This window comes from Xenopus laevis, chromosome 5L (genome assembly GCF_017654675.1).
Source record: "Xenopus laevis strain J_2021 chromosome 5L, Xenopus_laevis_v10.1, whole genome shotgun sequence".
NCBI classification, from domain to species: domain Eukaryota; kingdom Metazoa; phylum Chordata; class Amphibia; order Anura; family Pipidae; genus Xenopus; species Xenopus laevis.
The window spans coordinates 109,629,986-109,643,137 of NC_054379.1; the positions used below are offsets into that span (position 1 = coordinate 109,629,986).

The following is a 13,152-nucleotide window of genomic DNA, read 5'->3' on the forward strand; positions in this document are numbered from 1 at the left end:
TGGGGTGCAATGAAGGTGTGACATTAACATAATATATATAATTAATTATCATATAAATAATGGGCAAGCGCAGTGGACCTCTTTTCTGTGCATGAATTTTGTGGTCACGCTCACATTGCACCGCCACCTAATGGTTTAAAATAGTGGGGAATGCAGCTTTCCTGTTTTGCTAAAGTTAAAATATATTAAATATACATTTTTTCTGAACAGTATGATGCACAATGTGCATAATTTTACCAAAGTAGTGCATTGGAATTTTCATGGCAAACACTCTGGCTGCTGCAGAATTAGGACCCTGTATGAAGTAAGACCAGGGGAGATCCTGGCCCCTCCAGCGCCTGAGGCAGCAGCAGATGCTGCTGCCCCCCCTCCCCTGGAAATTTGCTCTTAAAGTACCAGGAGCAGCATTTTTGCTGCCCCTGGTACCTAGTGGGGCGTTGCCGCCTGAGGCGACAGCCTCAACTTGCCTCATTGGTGAAGCACCCCTGAGTAAGACCCCTAACAGTTTGAAGACCCCAGAAAACCCATAAAAAATTTCAGGTATTCAAAATAGATAAATGTGTCTTTCTACTCCAGACTACCAAACTGCAAAGCTGTGCTAAATGCAAGTAAATGATGCAGGACAAATTAAATAAAACCAATAAACATCAAATACAATTGAGCAAATCCTCGATTGGCAGCTGAATGAACTCTCTTTTGGGGGTGTCTGCTGAGTCTGCACAGCAGGAAGTTTGTGGGGTGGATCAGGGGCAGCTTTGGGGGCTGCATAGAAGAGACTCTTGTTTCTGTTGTTTGGGATCTGTCCCAGGATGGATCACACAGGGTCTTTCTATGAGGACTTTCACAATTCACATGCATTTTCTATTTAGTGGTTTTTGAGATTATTTGCATTTTTACACTGCTAATTGCAGGCTTTCGACTCAATTAAGAATCAGCAACCTGAGGGTTAACTGGATACAGAAAGCAGAGCTATTGAGCCAAACCTGCTATTAACGGTCTAAAACTGCTAATATCTCAGAAACCACTTCAAAAAGGAAATTAATACAAACTGTAAAGGGCTCAGAGGGCTAGTTTACACAAATTTATTTTTTTGCATATAGATTCCCATTAAGTCTCAGTCAAGTATGTGCTTCTCACTTGTCTTCTGCGCTCCTTTTGGTGTTTCTTGTTTTTCAGTTTTGAACCAGTTACAGTAACATAATCAAAGATCCACTTGCAGTTAATCATTAATCTAGTTATCTTTATCTTATAGCCGCACCCACATTGTTCAGACCATCAGGAAGTAATGTTGGTATATGATATAACATGCTAGAACACAATTAGCTGTTCAGAGAAACAATGGGCAACTATCGGCACTGGAAAAAGGCATTTTATAAAAACGTTTTTGGACCAGATATATGGACTATAAAAATCTGCAATGAGAAACCAAATCAAATGGGTTGGATACCATTCACTCAACGTGATGCTTTTGGAGAGTGAGTATTTAGAAACTGATTACTCTTTTTTTAAAAATTTCATATTGTCTCCAGCTAGCTCTGATTCCTTGACAGGGGCATTTCAGGGGCTGCTGCCACCTGAGGCAACATCCCAATGCTGCACCCCCCACTCCGCGCTTCTAACTTATACCGTCAGAGCAGGTCCAGGAGTGGCCGCATCACTAGTGTAGTGAGCAATATTGTGCTCACTGCACTAGCAGAGCCAAATTTCCATTTTAAAAAACTGAAATTTGGCTCTTAAAGTTACCAGAGGCTTTGTGCTGCCCCTGGTAACTGGCCGCTCCATGGATCACTGGATCAGAAAAAGGTTCTCATCTTGACTCATGGCAGGAGTGGCTCTGTTACTTGAATAACTGTAAGTGCAGTGCAAAGTACAATTCTTGGCCACAAATTGCCATTTTTTTTACCCGCAGTGCAACATTTCCCCCATAATGTCAATGTCTGGACAGGTGTGTGGTTAAGATCACCTGAGGGGGTGGTTGAGTCAAATATACTGAAATTCTGTAAAAAAAAACAAATGCAGCATTGTGTGAAAAAACATGGCAAGCTGCATCTGCAAACAGCTGGGAATGATCCTTCTTGTATGTTCTCTTTCTTCCTAAGCCTCTGTGTTTTCGCCCCTCTCATCTCTGTGTTTGCTTAACTCTCTTCCTTCTCTTTTATATAAACATTAGTATTGCATTTTTTATTTTCCACTCCTCTGTTTAGTCTCTGCCACCTCCATATCCCATTACCTTTATCACAGTCATGAAAACCTAGCTCTGTTTTCCTTCTCTCCACTGAACACTTCTTGCAAGATGCAGTATGAAGGTAGAGATGTATATTTAATTCTGTGCTACAAAGTTCATACCAGAACAGCTGAAGACCGGTTTCTTTTACTTCTAGTACTAAGTGCTCTAGCACCAAGAAAATTGCTCCAAGCCCAGCCCACCCCAGTAAAATCCATTTGTGAAAATTCCAAATGTCCCCAAAATGTGTTTTCTATAGCAAAATATATATTGCTGCTTCCACATTAGAATGTTTTTCTTCACATGTTCTATATACTAGTTTTACCAACTTTCCAAATGTTGAAATGCATTATAACAAAAGAATTTATGTACAGTTTGTATTGCTTGTTACTGAAAATGTTTAGATGAATTTAGTAAAAATTCTAGAATTTCAGTTAAAGCTACGAATCGGAGACCAGGCACATTTCTTTAATTGTTACAATGATTTTGAACATTTGCAGGTACAAATGTCCTGATTGTCCTAACTCCTGGAAATCCATACATTCTGTCATTGAGTTCTACATACAACTGACTAACCGGCAAGGGAGAGTCATGATGAATCCATTGGGGCAGCAGTGTAAAAACTGCATTGATCAATACATAAAACCTAAAATGCCAAACAGAATAATCAGAATCATTGTACAGAATCTGATCAAAACTATAAGAAAGAAGTGCTATGGAGAATATGTTCCACAACTGGATCCTGCAGATGATGGGCAGAGTGGGCATGGACCACACATAAAGGAACTGTGTCAGGCTTGTCGTTTAGGCATCTGCAAAGCAAAAGCTTTTAATAGTCATCACTTCAGACATATCACTGTGAACATTGAGGAAAAGGAATCTAAGACCCAATTAAACTCTTTTCAACAACAAGACAGTTGTAACTTTAAGGCTTGTTTCTGTGCCTGCTTCTTTGCTATAATTGTTTTGATATGTTTTATCTGGATAATGAAATACAATTTTGTTTAGTTCTGCGCAACCTAGGCACCAGAATTCTGTCTAAAGTTGCTCACCAACCACAGCTGTCCAGTTGCTCTAGATTTACTTCTACTAGATATACCCTGACCTGGATGGATGAAAACCTTTATAGACATATTTCACCAACAGAAATGTTTTGTACTTTCAGCTTTACAATCTATATGCACTGTACATAGATATATCCATGAAAATAGGTTCTTATCTTGCCATTCAGACCGACCTAACTAAATTTTTTTTTATAAAAAACTTAAAATCTATGGACATAGTAAGGATTGTACATAGGATCTTATGTTTCAGCTTCCAGCGTTTATCCAATTGAGTAACACCTGTATCTTTAACTCATTATAGATATGGGGAAGGGCAGTGTTTAGTTTTGTTTCCTGGGAAAAGACTGTGAAATAAGAGCTATGCAGACATTGTTTACTAATGCCCTGTGCCCTCATGTTATATGTAACAATATTATATGTTACTACAACAAAAAATGATCCACTGTTTAAACAATGAATACGTTAATAAAATATTATCTTGATTTCTGTTATCTAGTGTAATTTTCTGAAATAAAAAATCTTGGGTTCAAGTTTTTTTAATGTATTTTTGTTCTGTTTTATTGGGGATTCCGTATTTGTCATATCCGAATATAAGGCAATCAGTGCCATCACAAAAAGGTAGAATTATTTTTTTTTTTACCATTGAAACTGAAGTAGGAAATGAATGTGCAAAATAGAGTGTAATACCATTTTAAATTAATTAAATATAAAATCTAAAATAAAATATATATTTTTTCTGTTAAGATGTATGATGATGATGTAAATACCCCCTTGCTGACCTTTTAAAATGTGGTCCTTTCTTTTTTTTTATACATCGGGTAAGTTGTGTGCTTTGTTGTGCTGGGTATATACAGAGTATCCCTTTTTATCTCTCTCTGAATTATGTGGTCACACCCTTGTTGCATATAGCTGAAGTCTTGGATACAGAGCTGTGTATATAATAAGTAACAAAATCTAGCATGCTAGAAACCTCTAGTGACCAAACAGAGGAAGTCACAAAAATGTTTTCTATATGCATTCTTTTTAGATAAAAATTATTTTATTAGGTCATATTAAAATATCAAAACCACCCCACATGGAGCCTAACATGTTTCACGCTTACCTAGAACTTAGTCATGGGCAATCTCAAATGGGACACATGTCCCCAGATACTTATATCCAATCTCATATAGACCTTCTCAATGTTAAAACCAATCACAATTCAGGACATCTGTTGTATAGATCATCAATTAGAGCCTTGTCTATTGGCCCATTCAGTTAGAAACACTTAGGGGCAAATTTGCTAAGCGGCGAAAATTCGTCTGCGACGGCTTCGCAGGCAGCACAACACTTCGCCAGACGAAAATTCGCCACAACAACGCTAATTCACTAACATGCAAAGTTGAGTCAGGGCACCGAATGCTGGCAAAGTTGCGCTAGTGTTAATTCGGCAAGCAGAGCGAAGTTGCGCTAGCGTTAGCTAATTTGCATATGGCGGGAAGTTAAAGTTGAATAGACGTATATGTTGCAGCGAATACATTGCATAACACCAGTCCAGGGAAGCTTAATAAAAGTAAATAGAGTTGTTATAATGCCCTACACATGAGCCCAGTGTATAGTTTATGTGCCATATGTTAGGAAATTTAGGGGGGAAGCCTGTTACCCCCAAAAAAATGTACGCTCTTTTGCAGCCTATCACCCTGAAAAAAGCAAATGGTGCCAGCGTTTTCTTGGGAATTTGGGATAAGTTTTGAGGAAGCCCTATCTACTCTATTGCACTTCGCCTGGTCTGAGGTGGCGAAGACAAGTCTGGCGCAAGATGTAACGTTCAGTAAAATCCACATCTTAGTGAATTTGCGCAGTTACGTCCCTTCACAGAGTGCAACTCCGCCTGGCGATTGAGTGCGAATGAGTGCCAGCGTCAGTCTCTTTCGCTAGCAAAGTTATGCCTGCGCCCTTACACATAATCCATATTCCATGTTATGGGGTAAAAGCTGAAAAAAGTTTACATAGTTAACAAGTTATATCAAAAGCAAAGTTTAAACCTAGTGGTAACTGTGTCTGTAAATAAAAAATCCAATCGAGCGTTGCTCTGGCATAATAACAGTTAATATGGGAAACATTTGGTCTCAGGCTCACAGAGACCCTTGATTGTATATCTCACCAGGGGGGGTGTGGAAAGGTGACATCCATATCTGCCTTCTGAGACAATTTGGAGTCACACCATTTGGGCAAGAAAGCTGGGCCAGTCCGTTCTTTGATTGGTTGATCAAAGAACGGAACTGTGGACCTAGAGTAGCAGGGGGGAAAGTTATTAGAAAAATATGGATTATAGGAAAGGATCCATATCTCCTGTGTCATAAGATTCACATCCTCATAACTTACATATTGGTTATGAGGAGGTCACATGCTTCCTAATAATACCAAACAGGGCCAGCCTATAACTCTCCAATTAGGAGGGATGGTTCCTGGGGGACTGGAAAATTGGACCCCATTAGTATTTGGTACCGTTCTGATTGCCCACACATGGATCACTGCCCATGTTTTTATTATAATATGGGGTACTGGCAAGTACCGATATTATATTGGGGAATCTTGCCTGAAAATAACAACCCCCTACAGGGGGTCGTAAGTGACACTTTCCTGGGCACTCCTACCTCATGCATAAGGTATTAAGGGGAATGTCCCAGCAGGCAATAAAAAGGTTTTAGACCCAGTACCCAATGTCGTACAAGGAGGCTCCATATCGGTGGATTGTATGCCCATTGTTTCCTAAAGCTGGCCATAGATGCAACGATCCGATCGTACGAATCGTGGATTCGTACAATTTTTGGAACTTGTGTGGAGAGTCCCAATATTTTTCGTCCGATGGAGATTGGTTGTTTGGTCGATCGGACAGGTTAGAAAATTTCTGTCGGCTGCCGATAATATCTCTGCGTGTATTGCCGATCGTACGATTTTCAGTGGAAGACTGTCACCAGCTTTGTCGGACATAACTATCGTACGATTGCTGTCAGGGGCAGAACATCGGCTGATCTGTTCTTTTACTACTTTATTTGATCAGAATGGTAAGACTTTGATCTTTATGGTTAGTGGCAGGTCAGGAGATGGGAAAGTCCAATCGTACATTGATTCGTATGATCGGATCTTTGCTTCTATGGCCAGCTTAACTCTTGCCTCAGAGGACACAACAGGAAATTCTAAACTGGTAATGTAGGGCTTTCTTTGTGTTTTACTCCCGTTTATTTTATTTACTGTGTTTGCAATTTTATGTCTTCTTTGTAATATATTCTTTTATATACATGCACTGTTACTTTTAATATTAAATACATTTTTACACGTTTTGTCCTTGTGCTCTAACGTACTCATAGCCCATATGAATGCTGGTGCCTAAGTGTATTAACTCTGTGTATGTGTGGAAAGGGAAAGTAGCCTATTTATATGTTTAATAACTAGTACAGCTAGCAGAAAAGTGTGTTTGAATGTAAATTAACCCTTTGGCTGAGTACTTCTCTCCTACGTAATTTAGTTAAAATATCTCCTCCCCTTATTCCTTTCTTAACCTGCTCAATCCCTTGTACAGAAAAGAATTTTAAATTGTTGTTATTGCATTCCATAAAGTGCCTTGGTTTTATTGCTGTATTTGGTGTTACTGATCTGATTAATATGTTCTCTGATTCACCCTTAAGAGATCTTGTACTACACCCCACATACTGTTTATTACATTTATTGCATGTGATCAGATATATTATTCCTATACTATTAATACAGTTAATGAATTGTTTGATATTATGTTTTGTTTGTAGCTGTGGATCTAAATTCCTGAGAGATTTTAAAATGTTTGCACGTAACATAACAGCTGCTCCCACATTTATAACAGCCCTTAAGATTCAGAAAATTAGTTTTTTTGCTCCTAAATAAACTGGGTGATAATAAATCCCCCAGAGTGTGTGCCCGTCTGGCCATACTTCTCACTCCTTGATTCAACGTATCAAAGAAATCATTGTCTATAAAATTGTCAAAAAATTCTTAACTACATTAACATTTTTTTTGTATTGTTTGCTATATCTTGTAATAAAAAGTATCTTATTGTTATATTGTGTATTGTGTTCCTTCTTTTTTGGGGCCAGCAATAGATCCCTATCCATATTCGCTGCTTTACAGTAAGCTTTATTGATATTTTTCCTATCATATACTATCTCTCATAGCCGCACCCACATTGTTCAGACCATCAGGAAGTAATGTTGGTATATGATATAACATGCTAGAGCACAAATAGCTATTCAGATAAACAATGGGCAACGATCGGTACTGGAAACAGACATTTTATGAAATGGTTGATAGAGAACTACCACATAAGTGGACTATAGAAATCTGCAATGAGAAACCAAATCAAATGGGATGGAAATCATTCACTCAACATGATGCTTTTGGAAAGTGAGTATTTAGAAACTGATTATTCTTTTTTTAAAAATTCTATTTGTAATTCAAGATTTTATATTGTCTCCAGCTAGCTCTAATTCCTTGACAGGGGCATTTCAGGGGCTGCTGCCACCTGAGGCAACATCCCAATGCTGCACCCCCCGCTCCGCGCTTCTAACTTATACCATCAGAGCAGGTCCAGGAGTGGCCGCATCACTAGTGTAGTGAGCGATATTGTGCTCACTGCACTAGCAGAGCCAAATTTCCATTTTAAAAAACTGAAATTTGGCTCTTAAAGTTACCAGAGGCTTTGTGCTGCCCCTGGTAACTGGCCGCTCCATGGATCACTGGATCAGAAAAAGGTTCTCATCTTGACTCATGGCAGGAGTGGCTCTGTTCCTTGAATAACTGTAAGTGCAGTGCAAAGCACAATTTTTGGGCACAAATTGCCATTTTTTTTACCCACAGTGCAACATTCCCCCCATAATTTCAGTGTCTGGACAGCTGTGTGGTTAAGATCACCTGAGGGAGTGGTTGAGTCAAATATACTGAAATTCTGTAAAAAAAATGCAGCATTGATTGAAAAAATATGACAAAAATATGATAAGTTGCATCTGCAAACAGCTGGGAATAATCCTTCTTGTATGTTCTCTTTCTTCCTAAGCCTTTGTGTTTTCGCCCCTCTCATCTCTGTGTTTTGCTTAACTCTCTTCCTTCTCTTTTATATCTACATTAGTATTGCATTTTTTATTTTCCACTCCTCTGTTTGGTCTCTGCCACCTACAGTGTCGGAGTGGGCTGGCAGGACATTGGGAAAAAACCCGGTGGGCCCTGGGCTCTTGTGGGCCCCGCTGGCCCAGATCCGCTTCTTAGTAGCGCGACCGCTCTTTATTGGGGGTCGCAGTAAGAAAAAAAACATTGAAAAATGTGCGCATGCGCACAAACTTGGTGCTGTGCGCATGCCCACTGACGCCGCATGCCTACACACCAACCCGGCACCGCGCACATATCCACAAACGCGATGCAGTGCTCAGGACCAGCAGGGGGAAGAGGGGGCCCCCCAGTCAAACCCTGGCCACCTCCATATCACATTACCTTTCTCACAGTCATGAAAACCTTGCTCTCTTTTCCTTCTTTCCACTGAAGCAAGATGCAGTATCAAGGTGGAGATGTATATTTAATTCTGTGCTACAAAGTTCATACCAGAACAGCTGAAGAACAGTTTCTTTTACTTCTAGTATTAAGTGCTCTGGCACCCAAGACAGACATGGAAAATTGCTCCAACCCCAGCCCACCCCATATTGCTGCTTCCACATTAGAATATCTTTCTTCACATGTTCTATATACTAGTTTAACCAACTTTCCAAATGTTGAAATGCATTATAACAAAAGAATTTATGTACAGTTTGTATTGCTTGTTACTGAAAATGTTTAGATGAATTTAGTAAAAATTCTAGAATTTCAGTTAAAGCTACAAATCTGAGACCGGGCACATTTCTTTTATTGTTACAATGATTTTGACCATTTGCAGGTACCAATGTCCTGATTGTCCTAACTCCTGGAAATCCATACATTCTGTCATTGAGTTCTACATACAACTGACTGATGGCAAGGGAGAGTCATGATGAATCCATTGGGGCAGCAGTGTAAAAACTGCATTAATCAATACATAAAACCTAAAATGCCAAACAGAATAATCAGAATCATTGTAAAGAATCTGATCAAAACTATAAGAAAGAAGTGCTATGGAGAATATGTTCCACAACTGGATCCTGCAGATGATGGGCAGAGTGGGCATGGACCACACATAAAGAAACTGTGTCAGGCTTGTCGTTTAGGCATCTGCAAAGCAAAAGCTTTTAATAGTCATCACTTCAGACATATCACTTTGAACATTGAGGAAGAGGAATCTAAGACCCAATTAAACTCTTTTCAACAACAAGACAGTTGTAACTTTAAGGCTTGTTTCTGTGCCTGCTTCTTTGCTATAATTGTTTTGATATGTTTTATCTGGATAATGAAATACAATTTTGCTTAGTTCTGCGCAACCTAGGCACCAGAATTCTGTCTAAAGTTGCTCACCAACCACAGCTGTCCAGTTGCTCTAGATTTTCTGGAAGCGAATCTTTATCCAATCATTTATGCAAAATAAAATAACACAGACAATAAAATGGAAATAATTATGTATTAAACCATAAATAACTTTTAAATATATCCAATATGTATATTATACTTTTTAACCTACCACTAACTGTTGCAATAATTAGAAAATATATAGTGGATAATGCACCCCCTACTGTAATTTATACAGATATTAGAAGTCACCGAGGAGTTACATGACCATATAAAAGCACGAGGCCGTAGGCCGAGTGCTTTCATACAGGTCACGTAACTCTGAGGTGACTTTAAATATCTTTATAAATTACAGTAGGGGGTGCATTATTCATAATAATCTAGAGTGTTTCTGTGTGCATGCAGTGTCTGTCTTGCTCTATTTTAATATGCACAGTGCCAACATTTAGTCTGTTTCCCTTTAGTTCTATTTTCATTTTTGTACCTTTTTTACTGGCTTCATTGATTCACCATGGCATAATGCTGCAGACGGAGAGTGGTGAAGGAAGAAAGGAGCTCAGGACTGGTGGGTGGGAGCGACACCAGAGATTTATGATGGGGAAGGGCAGTGTTTAGTTTTGTTTCCTGAGAAAAGACTGTGAAATAAGAGCTATGCAGACATTGTTTACTAACCACCCCACATGGAGCCTAACATGTTTCATGCTTACCTAGAACTTAGTCATGGGCAATCTAAAATGGGACACATGTCCCCAGATACTTATATCCAATCTCATATAGACCTTCCCAATGTTAAAACCAATCACAATTCAGCACATCTGTTGTATAGATCATCAATTAGAGCCTTGTCTATTGGCCCATTCAGTTATAAACACTTAGGGGCAAATTTGCTAAGCGCCGAAAATTCGCCTGCGACGGCTTCGCAGGCAGTGCAACACTTCGCTAGGTGAAAATTTGCCACGACAACGCTAATTCACTAACATACGAAGTTGCATCAGGGCACCGAATTCTGGCGAAGTTGCACTAGCGTTAATTCGGCGAGCAGAGCGAAGTTGCGCTTATGTTGGCTAATTTGCATACGGCGGGAAGTTAAAGTAGAATGGACGTATATGTTGCAGCAAATACATTACATTACACAAGTCCAGGGAAGCTTCATAAAAGAAAATATAGTTGTTATATTGCCCTACACATGAGCCATTGTCTAGTTTATGTGCCATATGTTAGGAAATGTAGGGGGGAAGCCTGTTACCCCAAAAAAATGTACGCTCTTTTGCAGCCTATCACCTTGAAAAAAGCAAATGGTGCCAGCGTTTTCTTGGGACTTAGAAAAATTTTCAACTAAATTTTGAGGAACTCCTATCTACTCTATTGCACTTCGCCTGGTCTGAGGTGGCGAAGACAAGTCTGGCGCAAGAGGTAACGTGCAGTAAAATCCACATCTTAGTGAATTTGCGCAGTTACGTCCCTTCACAGAGTGCAACTCCGCCTGGCGATTGAGTGCGAATGAGTGCCAGCGTCAGTCTCTTTCGCTAGCAAAGCTATGCCTGCGCCCGTTAGTAAATCAGTGAAGTACTGGAATGACGTCACGCTGGCGAATTTTCGCCAGCGTTAGTCACTTCACCCTTTAGTAAATTTGCACCTTAGTCTTACACATAATCCATATTCCATGTTATGATGTTAAGTTACATCAAAAGCAAAATTTAAACCTAGTGGTAACTGCGTCTGTAAATAAAAAATCCAATCGACTTGTCATGCCAGGGCAGCGTTGCTCTGGCATAATAACAGTTAACATGGGAAACATTTGGTCTCAGGCTCACAAAGACCCTTGATTGTATATCTCACCAGGGGGTTGTGGAAAGGTGACATCCATATCTGCCTTCTGAGACAATTTGGAGTCACACCATTTGGACAAGAAACCTGGGCCAGTCCGTTCTTTGATTGGTTGATTGGTGGACCTAGAGTAGCAGGGGGGATAGTTATTAGAAAAATATGGATTATAGGAAAGGATCCATATCTCCTGTGTCATAAGATTCACATCCTCATAATTTACATATTGGTTATGAGGAGGTCACATGCTTCCTAATAATACCAAACAGGGCCAGCCTATAAGCCTCCAATTAGGAGGGATGGTTCCTGGGGGACTGGAAAATTGGACCCCATTAGTATTTGGTACCGTTCTGATTGCCAACAAATGGATCACAGCCTGCCCATGTTTTTATTATAATATGGGGAACTGGCAAGTACCGATATTATATTGGGGAATCTTGCCTGAAAATAACAACCCCCTAAAGGGGGTCGTAAGTGACACTTTCCTGGGCACTCCTACCTTAATGCATAAGGTATTAAGGGGAATGTCCCAGCAGGCAATAAAAAGGTGATAGACCCAGTACCCAATGTCATACAAGGAGGCTCCATATCGGTGGATTGTATGCCCATTGTTTCCTAAAGCTGGCCATAGACGCAACGATCCGATCGTACGAATCATGGATTCGTACGATTTTCGGAACGTGTGTGGAGAGTCCCAACATTTTTCATCCGATGGAGATCGGTTGTTTGGTCGATTGGACAGGTTAGAAAATTTCTGTCGGCTGCCGATAATATATATAATGTATTGCTGATCGTACGATTTTCAGTGGAAGACTGTCACCAGCTTTGTCGGACATAACTATCGTACGATTGCTGTCAGGGGCAAAACATCGGCTGATCTGTTCTTTTACTACTTTATTTGATCGGAATGGTAAGACTTTGATCCTTATGGTTAGTGGCAGGTCAGGAGATGGGAAAGTCCAATCGTACATTGATTCGTATGATCGGATCTTTGCGTCTATGGCCAGGAAATTCTAAACTGGTAATATAGGGCTTTCTTTGTGTTTTACGCCAGTTTATTTTATTTACTGTGTTTGCAATTTTGTCTTCTTTGTGATATATTCTTTTATATACATGCACTGTTACTTTTAATATTAAATACATTTTTATACGTTTTGTCCTTGTGCTCTAACGTACTCATAGCCCATATGAATGCTGGTGAATAAGTGTATTAACTCTGTGTATGTGTGGAAAGGGAAAGTAGCCTATTTATATGTTTAATAACTAGTACAGCTAGCAGAAAAGTGTGTTTGAATGTAAATGAACCCTTTGGCTGCTGGAGTACTATGTGAGTTATGTGTGGTTGAAAGTCCCGTTTTCGTGACAAGACTTCTCTCCTACGTAATTTAGTTAAAATATCTTCTCCCCTTATTCCTTTCTTAACCTGCTCAATCCCTTGTACAGAAAATAATTTTAAATTGTTGTTATTGCATTCCATAAAGTGCCTAGTGACATTGGTTTTATTGCTGTATTTGGTGTTACTGATCTGATTAATATGTTCTCTGAAATAACCTTAAGAGATCTTGT

General features: G+C 39.5%; 1 protein-coding gene across 1 annotated transcript; it reads left to right on the forward strand.

Moving 5' to 3' along the window:
* Nucleotides 1-1,288: 1,288 nt before the first annotated feature.
* On the forward strand, nucleotides 1,289-3,770 carry rtp3e.1.L (receptor (chemosensory) transporter protein 3 gene E gene 1 [provisional] L homeolog). Its single transcript, XM_018262449.2, has 2 exons — nucleotides 1,289-1,475; nucleotides 2,725-3,770. The coding sequence occupies exons 1-2, from the start codon at nucleotides 1,339-1,341 to the stop codon at nucleotides 3,230-3,232; spliced, it is 645 nt and encodes a 214-aa protein (XP_018117938.1). The 5' UTR covers nucleotides 1,289-1,338; the 3' UTR covers nucleotides 3,233-3,770.
* Nucleotides 3,771-13,152: the final 9,382 nt, after the last annotated feature.